General features: G+C 35.5%; 1 protein-coding gene across 2 annotated transcripts in view; it reads right to left on the bottom strand.

The window, feature by feature from the left end:
- Positions 1-16,420, bottom strand: part of COL4A5 (collagen type IV alpha 5 chain) — a 226,166-nt gene that overhangs the window by 82,549 nt on the left and 127,197 nt on the right. For both annotated transcript variants that reach the window (XM_065900585.1, XM_065900587.1), the window contains exons 10-19: positions 15,960-16,022; positions 14,296-14,331; positions 14,162-14,203; positions 13,910-14,002; positions 12,230-12,283; positions 12,077-12,133; positions 11,742-11,786; positions 10,125-10,178; positions 8,516-8,557; positions 6,374-6,506 (exon numbers count right to left, since the gene is read on the bottom strand). In XM_065900585.1, coding sequence (XP_065756657.1) covers positions 6,374-6,506; positions 8,516-8,557; positions 10,125-10,178; positions 11,742-11,786; positions 12,077-12,133; positions 12,230-12,283; positions 13,910-14,002; positions 14,162-14,203; positions 14,296-14,331; positions 15,960-16,022 — 619 coding nt within the window. The remainder of the gene's footprint in view (positions 1-6,373; positions 6,507-8,515; positions 8,558-10,124; positions 10,179-11,741; positions 11,787-12,076; positions 12,134-12,229; positions 12,284-13,909; positions 14,003-14,161; positions 14,204-14,295; positions 14,332-15,959; positions 16,023-16,420) is intronic.

Raw genomic sequence — 16,420 nt, 5'->3', positions numbered from 1 at the left:
TTTTCATTACTACAGCTTTATAATGTTTTCAAAACTGGTAAGGAAAATATACCCATCTTTGTTCTTTTTAAAACCATCTCCACTACACTTACAAATTTACTCTTCTAAGTGAATTTCAGAGTCAGCTTGTCAGTTTCATTTTAAAAAACCATTGAAATTTTGAATGAGATTAATTTGAATTTAAAGATTAAATTTTGGTAGAATCGCCTGTATATAATATTGAGCTCTCGCATCAAGTAATAATTAAGTATTATATCTTTCCATTTATTAATTTTATATTATTTAATAGTATTTTACAAAGTTATGAAAGAGATCTTACACATCTTTTGTTTGGTTTATTCATGGGTAAATTTGATTGCTAACGTCAGTTTTATGACTGTTACTTTTGTTAACTGGATTTTGTCCTCTTGTACGTTTAATTATTTTATTGCTGGTTTAGAGGAAGGTAAGTTATTTAAGTTTGCAACTCATATTTGGCTACCTTGCAAACATTCTAAGTTCTGGTAATTTGTCATGTGATTCTTTTAGGCTCTATGGGTAGATTATCAATAACCAAAATTTGGTTTGCTTTTTTTTTTTTATCCATACACCTCTTTTTTTTCTAGACTTAGTATGCTGGCTGGGATCTTCAGTATAAGATCAAACAGTATTGGTGACCATATCTTTTTTCTTTTTTTTTTTTTTTTGTGGTACGCAGGCCTCTCACTGTTGTGGTCTCTTCCATTGTGGAGAACAGGCTCCGGACGCACAGGCTCAGCAGCCATGGCTCATGGGCCCAGCTGCTCTGTGGCATGTGGGATCTTCCCAGACCGGGGCACTAACCCATGTCCCCTGCATCAGCAGGTGGACTCCCAACCACTGCGCCACGAGGGAAGCCCTGGTGACCATATCTTTATCTGATTTTTGACTTTAATGAGAATGCTCCTGATGTTTCACCAAAAAGTATGACATTTCCCGAACAGTCCTGTACTTCCCGTATGAAGTAGATAGCTTCAAGAGAATATAAGGCATCAAGTCTTATATTCTGTCATCAAGTTAAGACAGTTCCCTTTTATTTATATAAATTTATTTATTTTATTTATTTACTTTTGGCTACTTCGCTTCTTTGTTGCTATGTGTGGCTTTCTCTAGTTGCGGCAAGCGGGGGCTACTCTTCATGAAGGTGCGTGGGCTTCTCATTGCGGTGGCTTCTCTTGTTGTGGAGCACGGGCTCTAGGCGCACGGGCTTCAGTAGTTGTGGCTCACGGGTGCTAGAGCGCAGGCTCAGTAGCTGTGGCGCACAGGCTTAGTTGCTCCATGGCATGTGGGATCTTCCCAGACCAGGGCTCGAACCCGTGTCCCCTGCATTGGCAGGGGGATTCTTAACTACTGTGCCACCAGGGAAGCCCAAGACAGTTCCTTTTTTATTTTTCTGAATTTTATTTTATATTTTTATACAGCAGGTTCTTATTAGTTATCCATTTTATACATATTAGTGTATATATGTCAATCCCAATCTCCCAATTCATCACAACACCCCATCCCCCACCACTTTCCCCTCTTCGTGTCCATACGTTTGTTCTCTACATCTGTGCCTCTATTTCAGCCTTGCAAACCAGTTCACCTAGATTCCACATATATGTGTTAATATACAATATCTAGATTTCACATATAGGTGTTAATATACAATATCTGTTTTTCTCTTACTTCCCTCTGTATGACAGTCTCTAGATCCATCCACGTCTCTACAAATGACCCAGTTTTGTTCCTTTTTACATCTAATAGTCCATTGTATATATGTACCACATCTTCTTTACCCATTCGTCTGTCGATGGGCATTTAGGTTGCTTCCATGACCTGGCTATTGCAAATAGTGCTGCAATGAACACTGGGGTGCATGTGTCGTTTTGAATTGTGGTTTTCTCTGGGTATATGCCCAGTAGTGGGATTGCTGGGTCATATGGTTATTCTATTTTTAGTTTCTTAAGGAACCTGTATACTGTTCTCCATAGTGGCTGTATCAATTTACGTCCCCACCAACAGTGCAAAAGGGTTCCCTTTTCTCCACACCCTCTCCAGCATTTGTTGTTTGTAGATTTTCTGATGATGCCCATTCTAACTGGTGTGAGGTGATACCTCATTGTAGTTTTGATTTGCATTTCTCTAATAATTAGCGATGTTGAGCAGCTTTTCATGTGCCTCTTGGCCATCTGTATGTCTTCTCTGGAGAAATGTCTATTTAGGTCTTCAAAACAGTTCCCTTGTAATCTTAGTTGTTTTTTTAAATATATTTGTTTATGTATGGCTATGTTGGGTCTTCGTTGCTGAGTGTGGGCTTTCTCTAGTTGCGGCGAGCAGGGGCTGCTCTTCATTGTGGTGCACGGGCTTCTCATTGTAGTGGCTTCTCTTGTTGCGCAGCACAGGCTCTAGGTGCATGGGTTCAGGACTTGTGGCGCATGGGCTTAGCTGCTCCATGGCATGTGGGATCTTCCTGGACCAGGGTTCCAACCCATGTCCCCTGCATTGGCAGGCGGATTCTTAACCACTGCATCACCAGGGAAGTCCCCAATCTTAGTTTAAGGATTTTTTTTCCTTTTAAAAATGAATACGTATTGAATTTTACTGTCTTCTTTGCATCTATTGGCCTATTCTCTTTTAATACGTCAGTGTGGTCAATGACAGTGATGTTGAACCATCCTTGCAATCTTAGGGTAACATCTATTTGGTCACAATATCATATTGTTTTAATATATTTCTGGATTGATTTGATAATATTTTATTTAAGATTGTTACTTCCACATTCGTAAGTGATATTGAACTATAGTTATTTCCAGTGTATCGCCTTGGTGGTTTGGTATTGATACTGCTAAACTGAATTTCCTTTTTAAAAAAATGTTCTGAAACAGTTTATAAACTATGAGAATCACCTGCTCAAGAACTTGGTAGATTTCATCCATAAAACTCTATAAAACCACCCACAAAACCAATGCTTTTTCACGGAGACCATTAACATTTCAAAATCTTCTGTGGTAATTGATCTACTTAGGTGTCCTACTTTCTCAGGAAAATTTTATTACTTTATGTTTTCTGTTTCATGAGGAATGTATATTTCACCTAGAATTTAAAATATATTGACATAGTTTTAGAGTTTTCTTGTAATCTAAAAATTTTAATTGTATTTATGGTAATAATCTTTTTTCTTTACTGATTTTATTTGTGCCTTCTCTTCCCTTTATCTTGATCATATTTTATTTTTACCTTTCTCAAGTTTTTCCATCTATTTTGCTTGTGCTTTTTTAAAAAATTTGTATTGGAGTATAGTTGCTTTACAATGTTGTGTTAGTTTCAGATGTACAGCAAAGTGAATCAGTTATACATATACATATATCCACTCTTTTTTAGATTCTTTTCCCATATAGGCCATTACAGAGTACTGAGTAGTGTTCCCTGTGCTATACTGTAGGTACTTGTTAGTCATCTTTTTTGTATATAGTAGTGTGTATATGTCAATCCCAATCTCCCAATTTATCCCTCCCCGCCTTTGCCCCCTGATAACCGTAAGTTTGTTTTCTACATCTGTAACTCTATTTCTGTTTTGTAGATAAGTTCATTGGTAGCCTGTTTTTAGATTCCACATATAAGCGCTGTCATATGATATTTGTCTTCCTCTGTCTGACTTATTTCACTCAGTATGACAATCTCTAGGTCCACGCATGTTGCTGCAAATGGCATGTGCTTGTTTTATTTCTTATTATTTTTCCAACTTAGCTCATTTATTTTCAGTATCTCTAATTTTGTGATAAATTAAGGGTACCATGAGTTTTGATACGGGTTGTTTATTTAGCATTTAGTAGTTCATCATCTCCATTTCTGTATTCTCTTTACCTCTAGAGTTATTTAGAAATATGCACTTTAATATACAAATATTTGGTGCTTTTTGTTGTTAATTTCTGACTTCATTTCACTGTGGTCACAGAGCATGGCCCGCATAGAATTTTACAAGATTTTTTCTGGTCTAATAGAGTCAATTTCTATAAATGCTTCATGTGTGTTTGAGAAGAATGTACATTCTCTGCTGCATAAATACAGCTTAATTGTGCTGCTCAAATCATTTGTATCCTTTTTATTTTTCACTTACTTGATATATTGGGGAGTTGCCAAATTATCCCTTGCAGTTTATCAGTTTTCATTTTACATATTCAAAGCTATATTTTTAGATGCCTAAGTTTAGTGACCTTTATATCACTGGGGTATAAGTTGTCTATTTATCCACGTGAAATATCTGTTTTTTAATGCATTTTTTCATTGAATTCTATTTCATACTGTATTGGAATTGCTAAACCAGCTTTCCTTTGGTAGCGTTTGCTTAATATCTTCCCATTGCTTTATTTTCAAAATTTCTATGCTGTTTTACTTTCGATATGTCTACTGTGCACAGCATACAGATATTTTAATTCTAATTTTATTTTAGTTTTTGTCTACTAATCAGTGTTTAGTCCCTTCACATTTATTGGAGTTGCTGATTTATTTTTAACTTCTTCTTGTCATTTTATTTATTTTTTTCTTTTTATTCAGGTTTATCTGTGTCTGTTTTGTCCCAATCCTAATTTGTGTGACATAGATCCAGCTTTTTGGTCATCTTCTTTCCTCAACAAGTAAGTAATGTATATTATTTCTATTCTTTTCTAGTGGTTACTATTAAAATGTTTAACCTATATACTAAAACTTATATTTTTCGAAAAACTTAGAGAGTTAATAATATTTATATTCTCTCCCTCTAACAAGACAAAAAACCTTATCATTCACTTCCCCATTCTCTCTGTACGTCCATATCCTGTGTTAGTCATGTGTACAATTATACTTCCATATTGTCACTTAAAACACTTCTGTTATTTTTTTATGATCCATACTTATTTAGACTTAAAATACTTTATCAATATCTTTCCTAACCACTGGTTCTTGTATCTTACCCACCCCCACCGCCAACTTCATCCTGAATTCATTATCTTCTTCTTGAAGTAAAACCTCCAGTAACTATTTCAGAGAAGATCTGGAGGTAGTAAACTTTCTAAGCATCCCATCTTCACACTAGGATGATAGTTTGATGTAATATAGAATCTCAAATTCATAGTTATTTTTCCTTATTACTTTGAAAATGTGCTCCATTATCCTCCTCTTATTCTCACTGTTTTGTAGGTGATCTGCCTTTGCTCTCAGTTTTTAAGAATTTCTTTTTACCCTTAAATTCTAAAATGTCCCTAAAATTTGTCTAGTTCCGTATTTTTGTATTATTATTTTACTTTTGCTTCGTAATTCATAAGCCTTTTCACAGGGAATCATTTTTTAATAGAAAGAAGTTCTCAGCCATTAGTTTTTCAAATATCGCTTCTTGTCCTATTCTCTCCTTGAACTCCTTCATGCTGGATTTTGGGACTTCTAGGTTTATCCTTTGTGCGTCTTAAATTTTATTTCATACTACCTAACACTTTAACTTTTCTGCTACATCCTTGGAGAATTCCTTATCTCAATTTTCCAGACACAGTATGTGTTTAGTCCATTACCTTGAAGTTCGAAACCCAAAGTGCATACTTAGAGCGAAATGGGACCCACAATTCATTCTCTTTCTCCTTGGGAGGAACACTGAGTGTCACTCATCTCATCATGGTAATATTTCATTAGCCAAATATTTTTGAAGGAAAAGTAACCGTAATTTATTATACATGTACGTGTGACAGATACTGTAGATGTTTTTTTTCAAATTTTACATAAATCCTTACTATCACCTCATTTCACAGAACATCCAAGTAAACATGCTAGACAAGGGTACTGCTCAGTTTGTGGCCAGATTAGAAATGCTCTACTGTATACTGCATATCTTCAACAAAGGAATGACATAAAACTCAGTATTGAGCTCCAAGATTTTACTGCACAGCAAAATCACCACGGGGATTTCTAGGTAGATGTTTCTGGAATTCTAAGTGGATAGTGCTATTTCCTATATAAAAATACAGTAAATCTTATATAACTAGGCATTATTAGCACAATGTTCCCTTTCATAACAGCATGAAAGGTATAATGATTAATTTTTGGATCATAGTACTGTTTGGTGTAATTTATTAATAACAAAAGGTAGAAATGGTATTTTTTTAGGGTAAAAGGACACTATTCAAGTAACTTTGCTTTTTTCTTTTTTTTTTTAAAGTACAGGTAAGAAACCTGGTAAGAAAACCGGTAAGAAAAGCTATAGTAAGTGTTGAGAAGTTTCTGTCAATTAAAAAATACCTCTGTCTTCCTTGCCATGCTCACCCTGGAACTAGTATGATAATACTGTATACTTGGATTAGTAAAGATACTATAAATTCAGGGCTATTAAGTACAGCACAGTCTCTTTTACCTGGAGGTCCAGGAAGGCCAGGTGGACCCTGTATTCCAGGAAATCCTCGCTCTCCTTTTTCTCCAGGCAAGCCAGGTAACCCAATGCTTCCTTTTTCTCCTACAGTTACACCAGTTCCAGGCCTAGGAATCACCTTTATTATGAAAGAAAAAAATAAAGGAATTCAAAGAGGAAGAGACTTGTTCTTCTGAAAATAACCTAGCAGCTATATATGATTACAGTGTATCATTGTCACAAAGTGTTCAGATGCAAAATCATCAAGACTACTTACGAAGATTGTGAGTCATACGCTATATTACTTCTATGCTTCAACAGATTAGAAAATGTTCAATGCCAGTACTAATATTACCACTCCCCTGAGCCCCAGACTTACAGAGCTAGAATTATGTTTGATGTCTCTTATCTTATAATTCACATTCGATTCATTCCAATCACCTAAGCCTGATAATTCTTTACTAAAAATGTCTCTCCAACGTGTCCCCTTTCTTGTTGCAACAGCTTCTATCCTTACCTTACACTTGGGCTAACAGAAGCAACTCTGAGCTTGTCCCATTTAATCCAAATCTACTACTTGGACACACTTCCTCAAGAACCAATTTTTCTGTGTTACTTATCCTGTTAAAGGATTCAAAATTGTTCACTACTTCTTACTATATCTGATGTCACTTTTAACCCTGGACTCTGTCAAGTTACTTCTCACTCCCAATACCCCTCTCACCTGTTTCACGTCCTGAATGACCTTTTAGGAGAGTGAGATCTGATTATAACCACTTCATGCATCTTGCAGATTCCTGCTTTTGCCTTTGAATATGCCATTCTAAACATCTATAATGCCTTCCCCCAATCTTTCTCTTTGTCAACCCATATTTATTTCTTCTTCTTAAAAAAAAAAAAAGAAAACACATCTCTACCAGGAAGGCTTTATTAATTAAAATCAACTAGCTGATCATTCCCTTTCTATCTTCTTAGACCCTTATGCCTAAATAATTTTACATTAAATAATCTAAATATAAATAAATTAACTTCATAGAGCTATAAAGGTAAAGTAAGCTTTACATTTAAGAAACTATCAGTTTGAGACAGAAATCATCACCTACTGGCAAAGTGAGATATTCATCCTGGCTCTTTTAGATATAAGAAATATTCAGACAAATGGACACTGAAATTTGTGGGACCTAGAACCGGGATAGTAGTTCAAAAGGGGAAGTGAGCTGTTGGATTGGATTGCACTCTCAAAATTTCCATTTCTTCTGATGTTCATCAAAATTTTATTTCATTTTTCAGAGAAATTGCTTCTTAGAGAAGTAAAACTCTGATTTAAAAATGAAAGTGAATAAAAATTGTCTAAGATCTTCTTTAGGTACCTCCTCATTAGATCTGGTAAAGTACCAAGTATCAATATCTGATACTCACTATGGACAAAAATAATTAATGTTATTCAAATGTCTGAACATATAGGTTTTATGGCACTTGACCCTTTGCAGCTTCAGTGCAGCCTAAAGTCAAGTCTTAGCAAATTTCAATGATAGTAAAACCAATATGTCAACTGCAACAGTGACATTTTATTCTTAATAAGAATGAAAATATATTTGACTAGAATTTCAGGGTGAATGCAAACATGACAGAAGATTTGTAAACCCCTCAAGTATTCTTTTACAGAGCAGTTTCCTACATTTCTGATTAAGAGCTCCTAGAAAGCACACACTCAGGGAAGAAAGAGGTGTGAATCAGACAATTACCAATTGAGAAAACCTATTAAGACCAAATCCATCTTTCCCCTGAGCTCTGCAGGGGAAAGGACCAATCCCCTAGTTCCTCAACATTTTCTTTTTTTGAAACTTTGTAAGCAACACTTGCACCACCTGCTGGTTACTTGAGAAATGATTTGGCAATCAAGATGCAAAACAACCTAATGCCGTAATTTTGGACCTTTATTATGGAGAAGTAATATACAGGCAGAACAATACAAAGACTTTGAGGTCAGCATCACTGAAGTTTCGGATGTAAAGACTTTTAAGCCAGGAAAAGTTGATCTTGGAATTTTGTGTTCTATGAGGAAAAGTTACGGAGTATATAATTAAAACATGAAAATTAAAATGCACTAATAAATTTAATAAATAAAAACTGAAACAAAAAACTTACAAGTCCAGGAGGCCCAGTTGGGCCAATGTCACCTTTTTGGCCCTGTTCAATACAATTGTAAAACAGGTTAGTAAAAATCACATGAAAACATCAATTTTCTCAAAGATATAACAGATAACTATGTTTCATAAAGACCCAGAAATCCATAATAAAATATCTCAAAGAGAAATACAAAATGAGGTAATGAAACAGTACTTAGCTAAGCCTAGGAAGACCTGTGATGTTGTCTCAGATTTACAAGCTCTATGATGCCGACTACATCAATTAACTTTTCTGCCTTATATATAGACCAGACTTCTAAGGTATGTCTAGCTGTAACATCCTTTGATTTTAAAATTCCTATTTTCCAGCAAACTATAAATACTCTATAAAGAAGATGCTGATTTACAAACTTGTAGCACTAGAATCAGCTATAATCATTACATTTTTGTTTTCTACATTTAGCCATGTTCCTTTTCAAAAAACTTGTCAACGGCATAAATTTAGTGTCATTTCCATCAGTGACAGATATTTTAGAGCTGATGGACTTAACTATCATCAGGAACAGTTAATAAATCATAATTACTTTTGTGACTTTGCTCTTAGAATCTAATGAAAGACAAATTCAGACAAAACTGTTTACCCTTAACCAGTAGCTACAACAGCTGAAGAACACAGTATTCAACTGTTACTCTACTGGCCAAGACCCAAGAATAGATATCTCTCTCACACCTCTGTTCTCATTCTAGACTTGCTCATAGGAACCTTTCATCTATCTATAAACTCCTTTTAGTTAAGAAGATACTCTATCCTATAACTTTACTTACACTAGAAAAACAAAATTCTATTCTCTGAGTATTTATTATCTTCCTTTATTCTAGCTGTGCCTCTAAAGCCAAGCTAGAACTTGGATCTAGTTTAGAGATAAACCACCATTAAAACGTGTGCCCTCTGGGTACATTCAAGTTTGTAACACCTTTCCCTCCTTGCCTGCAGAACAAAGCTTTTCAGTTTTGGTTTTCATAGAAAGCAATTAAAGATCAGAGAGATTGGAAAACCGGATATTTTGTGATTTGCTATAAATAGGAGAACAGTGTGCTTCATACATTCTTTCAAAGTCACTTTTAAAATAGGCTGCTAAATAAATGACTTCAGTCAGGCTGCGGTAGCCAAATGAAAAAAACAACAAAGAATTAGCCACAGACTTCCAGACAATAACTGCATAGAGAATGGAAATGTTTAGTGGCAACATTCTAAATTCACAACTATATAAGCCTTTTTAGTATGAGGACCTGACTAAAATAGTGCTGAATCCTCTTTCTGGAGAACAAAAGTTTTGCCGATACATGCTCAAAGCAAAGGTATCAACTTTTAACAATGGAAATGCTAAAGTTAAACATTTCTCCATGTATTTCTATCACATGGACTGTGATTTAGGATAGTGAGTGAAAATTTAGAGGAACTGGTATAACAGAAAAGGGAGCAACACCAAAAGATGGATCAAGAAGGTATGTTTTGAATACAAAAGCTAGTTATTTAGAATTTTTTCATTTATAACTCAAACTTGGGCAAGAAAAGGATTGTACTAACTGGAATAAAACCAGTCACTTCAAAGTGTTAAAATTCTTACCTTTTCTCCATCCCTTCCTGGTTCACCAGGGTAACCAGGATCACCAGGCAAACCCTTTAAAACATGGAAGACAGAGTGACATCAGCAAAAATGGTGGAGTAATTAGGACCTCCAAAAATCCTCTCCTCCATGAAAGCAACAAGGACACTTGCAAAAATGGTCAGAGTCAACCTTTTTAGAACTCTAGAAATTAACCAAAGGCTTGCAGCAATCCAGGAAGTGTTTCTTGAAAAAAAATAAAAGATTGAATCTTGGTGAGAACACAGAGGTTTGTGGCTCTATTCCCATCACACTTCCTCAGCTCCGCAGTAGCCTTGAAAACCAACAGCTCACAATCAAGGTAAAAACCAGCAGCACAGCAGCAACTGGAAGGGAAAGAACCAGGTTGAAGCTTCTTCAAAGCCCCATTCCCAGAGAATTGTCATTTTTGACCTGTCTGGTGGTTCCCAAAAAGATCCCACTTGCATGGCTATGTTTATTTGACCTAATCTTAGTTCTCCCAGTGCAAACAGAGAAAAGCGTTTTCCCTGGGGATATCAGTCAAAAACAATCGGAGGGAATTGCTGAATATCATGGCTGCCTAAATCACTGTTCCAAAGGAAGCCAGTAACTGGGGCCCTGAATTTAACCCCACCTTATGCCATTTTATATGTTTAAGCCATCGGTGAATCTAGAGTTTATAAGCTGAGGACTGCCTGTTTAGGAAAATCATCTGGAAATCAATTTATCTGCCTTTATAACTTCCAGTCTTGTTAAGAATGCTCCCTTTCCTTCAGAATAGTCTCCAAATTTCATCAAATTTTCTATCTGTCCTGGAAAACCTCTTTTAACATCTATGGTGGATACTCTTGAAACTGAGGCTGCCTGAAATAGTGTTCCTGGACTTGCATATTTTATTTTCCTCTTTTTTTGGTAGCAATTAGAATTATATGTCAAAACTTTTACTGAAAGAACTTGCATTCACACAAAAAATAGTATGGGAATGTTTTTAGCAGTTTATTCCTGATGGCCCAAACCGGAAACAACCAAAATACCCTTCAATGGGTAAATGCATAAACAAACCTTGGTACATCCATATAACCACATAATGGTCAGCAATTAAAAGTTAATGAACTACTGATATACAGTACAGTGCGTTATGCTATATGAAAGAATTCTGATTCAAAAAGCCATACACAATATGACTCCATTTATATGCCACTCTGGAATAGGCAGCATTATAGGGATGGAGAACAGATCAGTTGTTTCCAGGGGCTTTGGGGAAGGGTAGGGAATAGCTACAAAGGATCGTGAGGGAACTTTTGAGGGGACGGAACTATTTTTTATTATGGAGAACGTCACACAACTGTACGTGTTTAGCAAAATACACAGAACTGTACACTAAAAATGGTTCATTTTACTGTATACAAATTATATCTCAGTAGACCTGACAAAAATCTGTCTTGAAAAACAGAGAAATTTCAAATTCACATTCAGAAAAGAAAGAAAGCAAAATTTCCATTCATTTAAACTACTTCCAAAGCCAAGCTTCTTTGCTATCCTGCTTCTTTACCAACATGTACAAATGTTGCCATTTTTTTTTTTTTTTGAGGGAAGGGATAGATTTTAAATACTCACTGGAATTCCTGGTTGGCCATTCTCTCCATCTTTGCCCGGTTTACCCTATAGGATTCAAGGAAATGTAAGAATATATATTTGTTATTTGGAAATAAAAGGTTAAAGAATATAACAAGCTTTTTCCTGCCTGGGACTCTCTTAAGTAGACTTTTCGGACTTCAGTGTTATAATAAACAAATGAATATGTCAGTCATGACATTTTGAGGCAATGAAAGCAGGATTTAAGAGGAAAAAAAGAAAATGACATACATGTGCATGTGCTCCGGCAGGCGCACACACATACATAGACACATTTAAAATTTTTTGCAAAGAGTATTAGTAGCCGTAACACTTACTCTTTTGCCAGGCTCTCCTTGCTCACCCTTCTCACCTTTCACACCACCTGGAGGACCCTGTACACACAAAAGTAATTTTACATTGGCTCATGGAGTACTATGTGTCAATATCAATTTACATTAAATGATGCTAAAGAATTTTAGGTTACTTACTGGAGGACCACGTATCCCTGGAGGTCCAGGAGGCCCTTGGTCACCAGGAAGTCCCTATGCAGTAGTAGGGAGAAGGAAAGCAATATAAATACAGTTAGTACTAGAGCTAGCTAGGAACACTTTTAACAAGCTGAACTATAAACTCATGTAATATAACCAAAGATAATAAGATGTTTCAAATTCAAAGTTGAAATCTACTAGGCAAAAAATCTAGAGCCATCTTTGCTCATTTCAGCTAATTTTTAGGACAAGCCAAGTTTTGAGGTAAATAGCAAGAAAACACTTCAAATTAAAGTATTAATGATTTTTTTAGTTTATTTATTTATTTTATTTTGGGTTGTGTTGGGTCTTTGTTGCTGCACGCAGGCTTTCTCCAGTTGCGGCGAGCGGGGGCTACTCTTCGTTGCGGTGCTAGGGCTTCTCATTGCGGTGGCTTCTCTTGTTGTGAAGCACAGGTTCTAGATGTGCGGGCTTCAGTAATTGTGGCACGCAGACTCAGTTGTGGCTTGCGGGCTCTAGGGCGCAGGCTCACTAGTTGTGGCACCCGGGCTTAGTTGCTCCATGGCATGTGGGACCTTCCCGTACCAGGGCTCGAACCCCTGTCCCCTGCATTGGCAGGCGGATTCTTAACCACTGCGCCACCAGGGAAGTCCCAAAAGTATTAATGATTTTTTATTCTTATAAAATATTTTAGAAAAAGCAAGGGTACCTAAAACTTGGAGATTTGGGAGCTATATAACACCCATACATTTTGGCAGAGATTTAAATGGCCCAGTACATATTGATGGTAGAGTTTCAGTATAATTTGTCCTTTATTCTTAACTTTCTTATTAGCATTTAAGTGAAACAACAATGCACACACTCTGTTGAAGGGTGAGCCACTATTCTATAAAAGATGTGTTTGATCCCCTCATCTACTCTAGTAGAAGCAATGTATCAGAAAATTATTTCTAAAAACGACAAGATTTTTTAGAGTAATACCATCTTTCTCCCCGCATATCAGTGAAATGTAGAGTCATCTAAAACAATGACAATCTATCTTACCATGACTTGATTTTGTATATAAAGGTATTATTCATAATAGCCAAAAATGGAGAAAAATCCAAGTGCCCATCAACTGTTGAATTAATAAATAAAATGTGGAATATACACACATAGGAATATTATTCAGCCATAAAAATGAACAAAGTACCAATACATAGCTACAACATGGATGAACTTGAAAACATTATAATAAGTAAAAGAAACCAGACAGAGAAGACCGTATATTGTATGATTCCATTTATACAAAATGTCCAAAATAAGCAAATCTACAGAGCCAAAAATTAGATTGGTGGTTGCCCAGGGCTCGAGAGTTTGGGGAGAAATGGGGAGTCATAACTAACTGGTATGGGGTTTTGCTGGAGGGGGCTCATGAGAATGTTCTAAAATTAAATTGTAGTGGTGGTTTCACCACCCTGTGAATATACTAAAAAAATATGTAATTGTGCCTTTTAAATGGGTGAATTGTATGGTATATAAAGTATATCTCAATCAAGCTACTTTAAAATTTTAATTATCTCAAATCCTTGTTATTTTAAAAGGACTTTCACATATAACCTTATTCCAGCTTGTAATGCATTTTAATGCAATGCTACTTTCATAGCAAGATATTCATTGATTTCCTCCCTACATACTCACCTGATCTCCCTTCTGAAACTCTACATCAATTGGTCTTTTCTGTTCACTGATCTGCCCAGGTGGCCCAGGGGGGCCCTGAAGACCTTGCTCACCCTGTTTTCAAGATAAAATAAGAAAGTGATATTTCATAGCTTAAACAGACAATAATATAACATGTAAGCTAAGACAGTTGCAGGAAGCAAAACCACAAGTTCAAATGACTATGACAGGAAAAAAATGAGGGCTAAATAAGCAACTTTCTTCTTTACTCACCTTCTCACCCTTGGGTCCCTGGAAATTTAAGCCCATATTCCCCTGAAGAGAAAGATTTCAATTTAAAACCTCATTGACAATAACAAAAATAATCCACACCAAATAAAAGATGTAAAAAAAAAAAAGAAAACTACCTTTGGTCCTGGAAGTCCTGGTGGGCCAGGAGGGCCCTAAGAATAAAAGACACAGAAAAGGGAAAAAAGTGTTATTTTAATGAGTATATTAAAAAATTATTTGGTTTCATAAAAAGTGAGGACTGAAAAAGCCCTTCAAAGTAATATTTCCTGGGGTTTTTTCTCATTGCTTTCTAGTCAGAGACACACATTTAAATTGATCTAAAGAAACTAGATAATTGTGGAGACTTCTCATGACAGGCTACAAGTGGGTGGGGGAAGAAATGCAAGGATGGGTAGAGGCAGAGGAGTAACACTCGTGCCAAAAATCAATACAAAAATTAATCTCAACAAACATCAAATTTATCGTATCAGAATTATAGGTTAAATTTAGGTACCATAAGACAATTAACTGTCTAGTTCTAAAAAGCATGTGTTTACTTTTTAAGTCCAGTTTTATTTTATATAATCTTTGTATACTTGAGAATGTTTCAAGGTTTGAAAAGTTAAATTGGCATTTGTCTGCCCAAGTATATCACTTCTTGATGTCAGCTGACCTATTTATTTACATATTGTACCTTGGTGGCATTTCTAAGACTTTGCTTCATCTGTTGAATCAGGGTTAATCGCAGGGACATTAAGAAGCACAGAGTGAATCTGTTATGTGGTCACAAGAGTTAACGAAATTCAAGGTGTAACAATACACCTAGGGTAGGCCAAGGTTGTAAATAACAGAGTTAGGAAAAAGTGCCATGGTCCAGAATCTCATGTTTTGCAAGACACCTACAACTAAAACAAACTAAACTCAGAGGTTTTCTAATCCTCTCCTAAAGATTTATAAAAAAGACAAAATCACAATCTTTTTCTGATAGATCTTCTAGTATTTATCGAACGTTATTTCCTTCATTCATGAATAGAGGACCAATTGTCACAAGCAAAAATGTATACTCTATAAAGGTATAATGAAAACTGTCACTTAAATATATGGTAGATGAGCGATAGAGTGGCATATGAGAAATTACTTTGACTGAAGTACAATTTTCTTGCCCTTTTAAGAGGGCAACAGCAGAGCTCTAAGTCTAAAACATGACTTGAATGAAATCTAAGTATTTCAGGGGTAAAAGCACTTACAATTTATTAGAGTGGAAAATGTAAGTGACCATACAGGTAGTAAAGTAAGAGAACTGGTTGCACATTCAGGGTCTTTATAAGTTTTTGCTTCTTTCCTGGGGAATACCAATCCTTATCCCATTGCACAGTGATTCACTACCCTCACCAATCCTACTGTTTTGTTACAGGTCCTTAAGAAATAAGAGCCAATTTTTTTGTGAATACCTGTTTTGTGAATACCTCTTTAACAGCAAACCACAGCTTGAAGAAACATATTTCATCAAGTGACTAAAGAACTGCCTTAGAAGACTTCATAAGATGGCCAGAACTGACAAAATATTTTAAATCTTTCCTTTTGTGTACTTCATTTTTTCCATCTATAAAATGGAGCTATTACTTAGCATATATATTGTTCACCATAACACTGTAAAATCTCATATAAATAAGAAAATTTAAGAAAACTATAGATCATGAACACTATAAATACATTATACTTTCAAGTAATACAAATAATATTAATATTTGTGAAAGAAATCAAAAGAAAAGGAGAAATGAAATTACAGAAGCAACCTTACCATCAAACCTGGTGGTCCTAGGGGACCAATTGGCCCTGGTAGACCAGTGGGACCAGCTGGGCCCTGTTACAAAGGAAGTAAAGAAAAGGATGAGAAAAAAAGTCTCACTGTATTGTATAAAGAACTAAATGGATGAAATTCTAACTTCAGTTGCCAGGATTCTGTTGTACACTTCTATAATTCTGAAGTGTTATAAGCAGAATTTTAAAATGTAGAAGAATAAAAGCATTAAATAACTATAAAGAAATTCAACTAAACAAAATGGGTGCATTAGAAAACTTATGTTTTACAGTGGTACGTAACAAATGTGGGACAAACACATAGTAAGGAAGTTTTAAAATATAAAGCAATAACGATGGGCATTTAGTGGGGCTTTTATGCTAGAAATGGGAAGGGAAAGGCTACTAGATTCAAGGTGGCTTCTCTAATTTTAAAATAAAAATAAATAAGATTAAAGACAA

This window comes from Phocoena phocoena, chromosome X (assembly GCF_963924675.1).
Source record: "Phocoena phocoena chromosome X, mPhoPho1.1, whole genome shotgun sequence".
Classification (NCBI taxonomy): Eukaryota; Metazoa; Chordata; class Mammalia; order Artiodactyla; family Phocoenidae; genus Phocoena; species Phocoena phocoena.
This window is presented reverse-complemented; position numbering and strand designations above follow the sequence as displayed.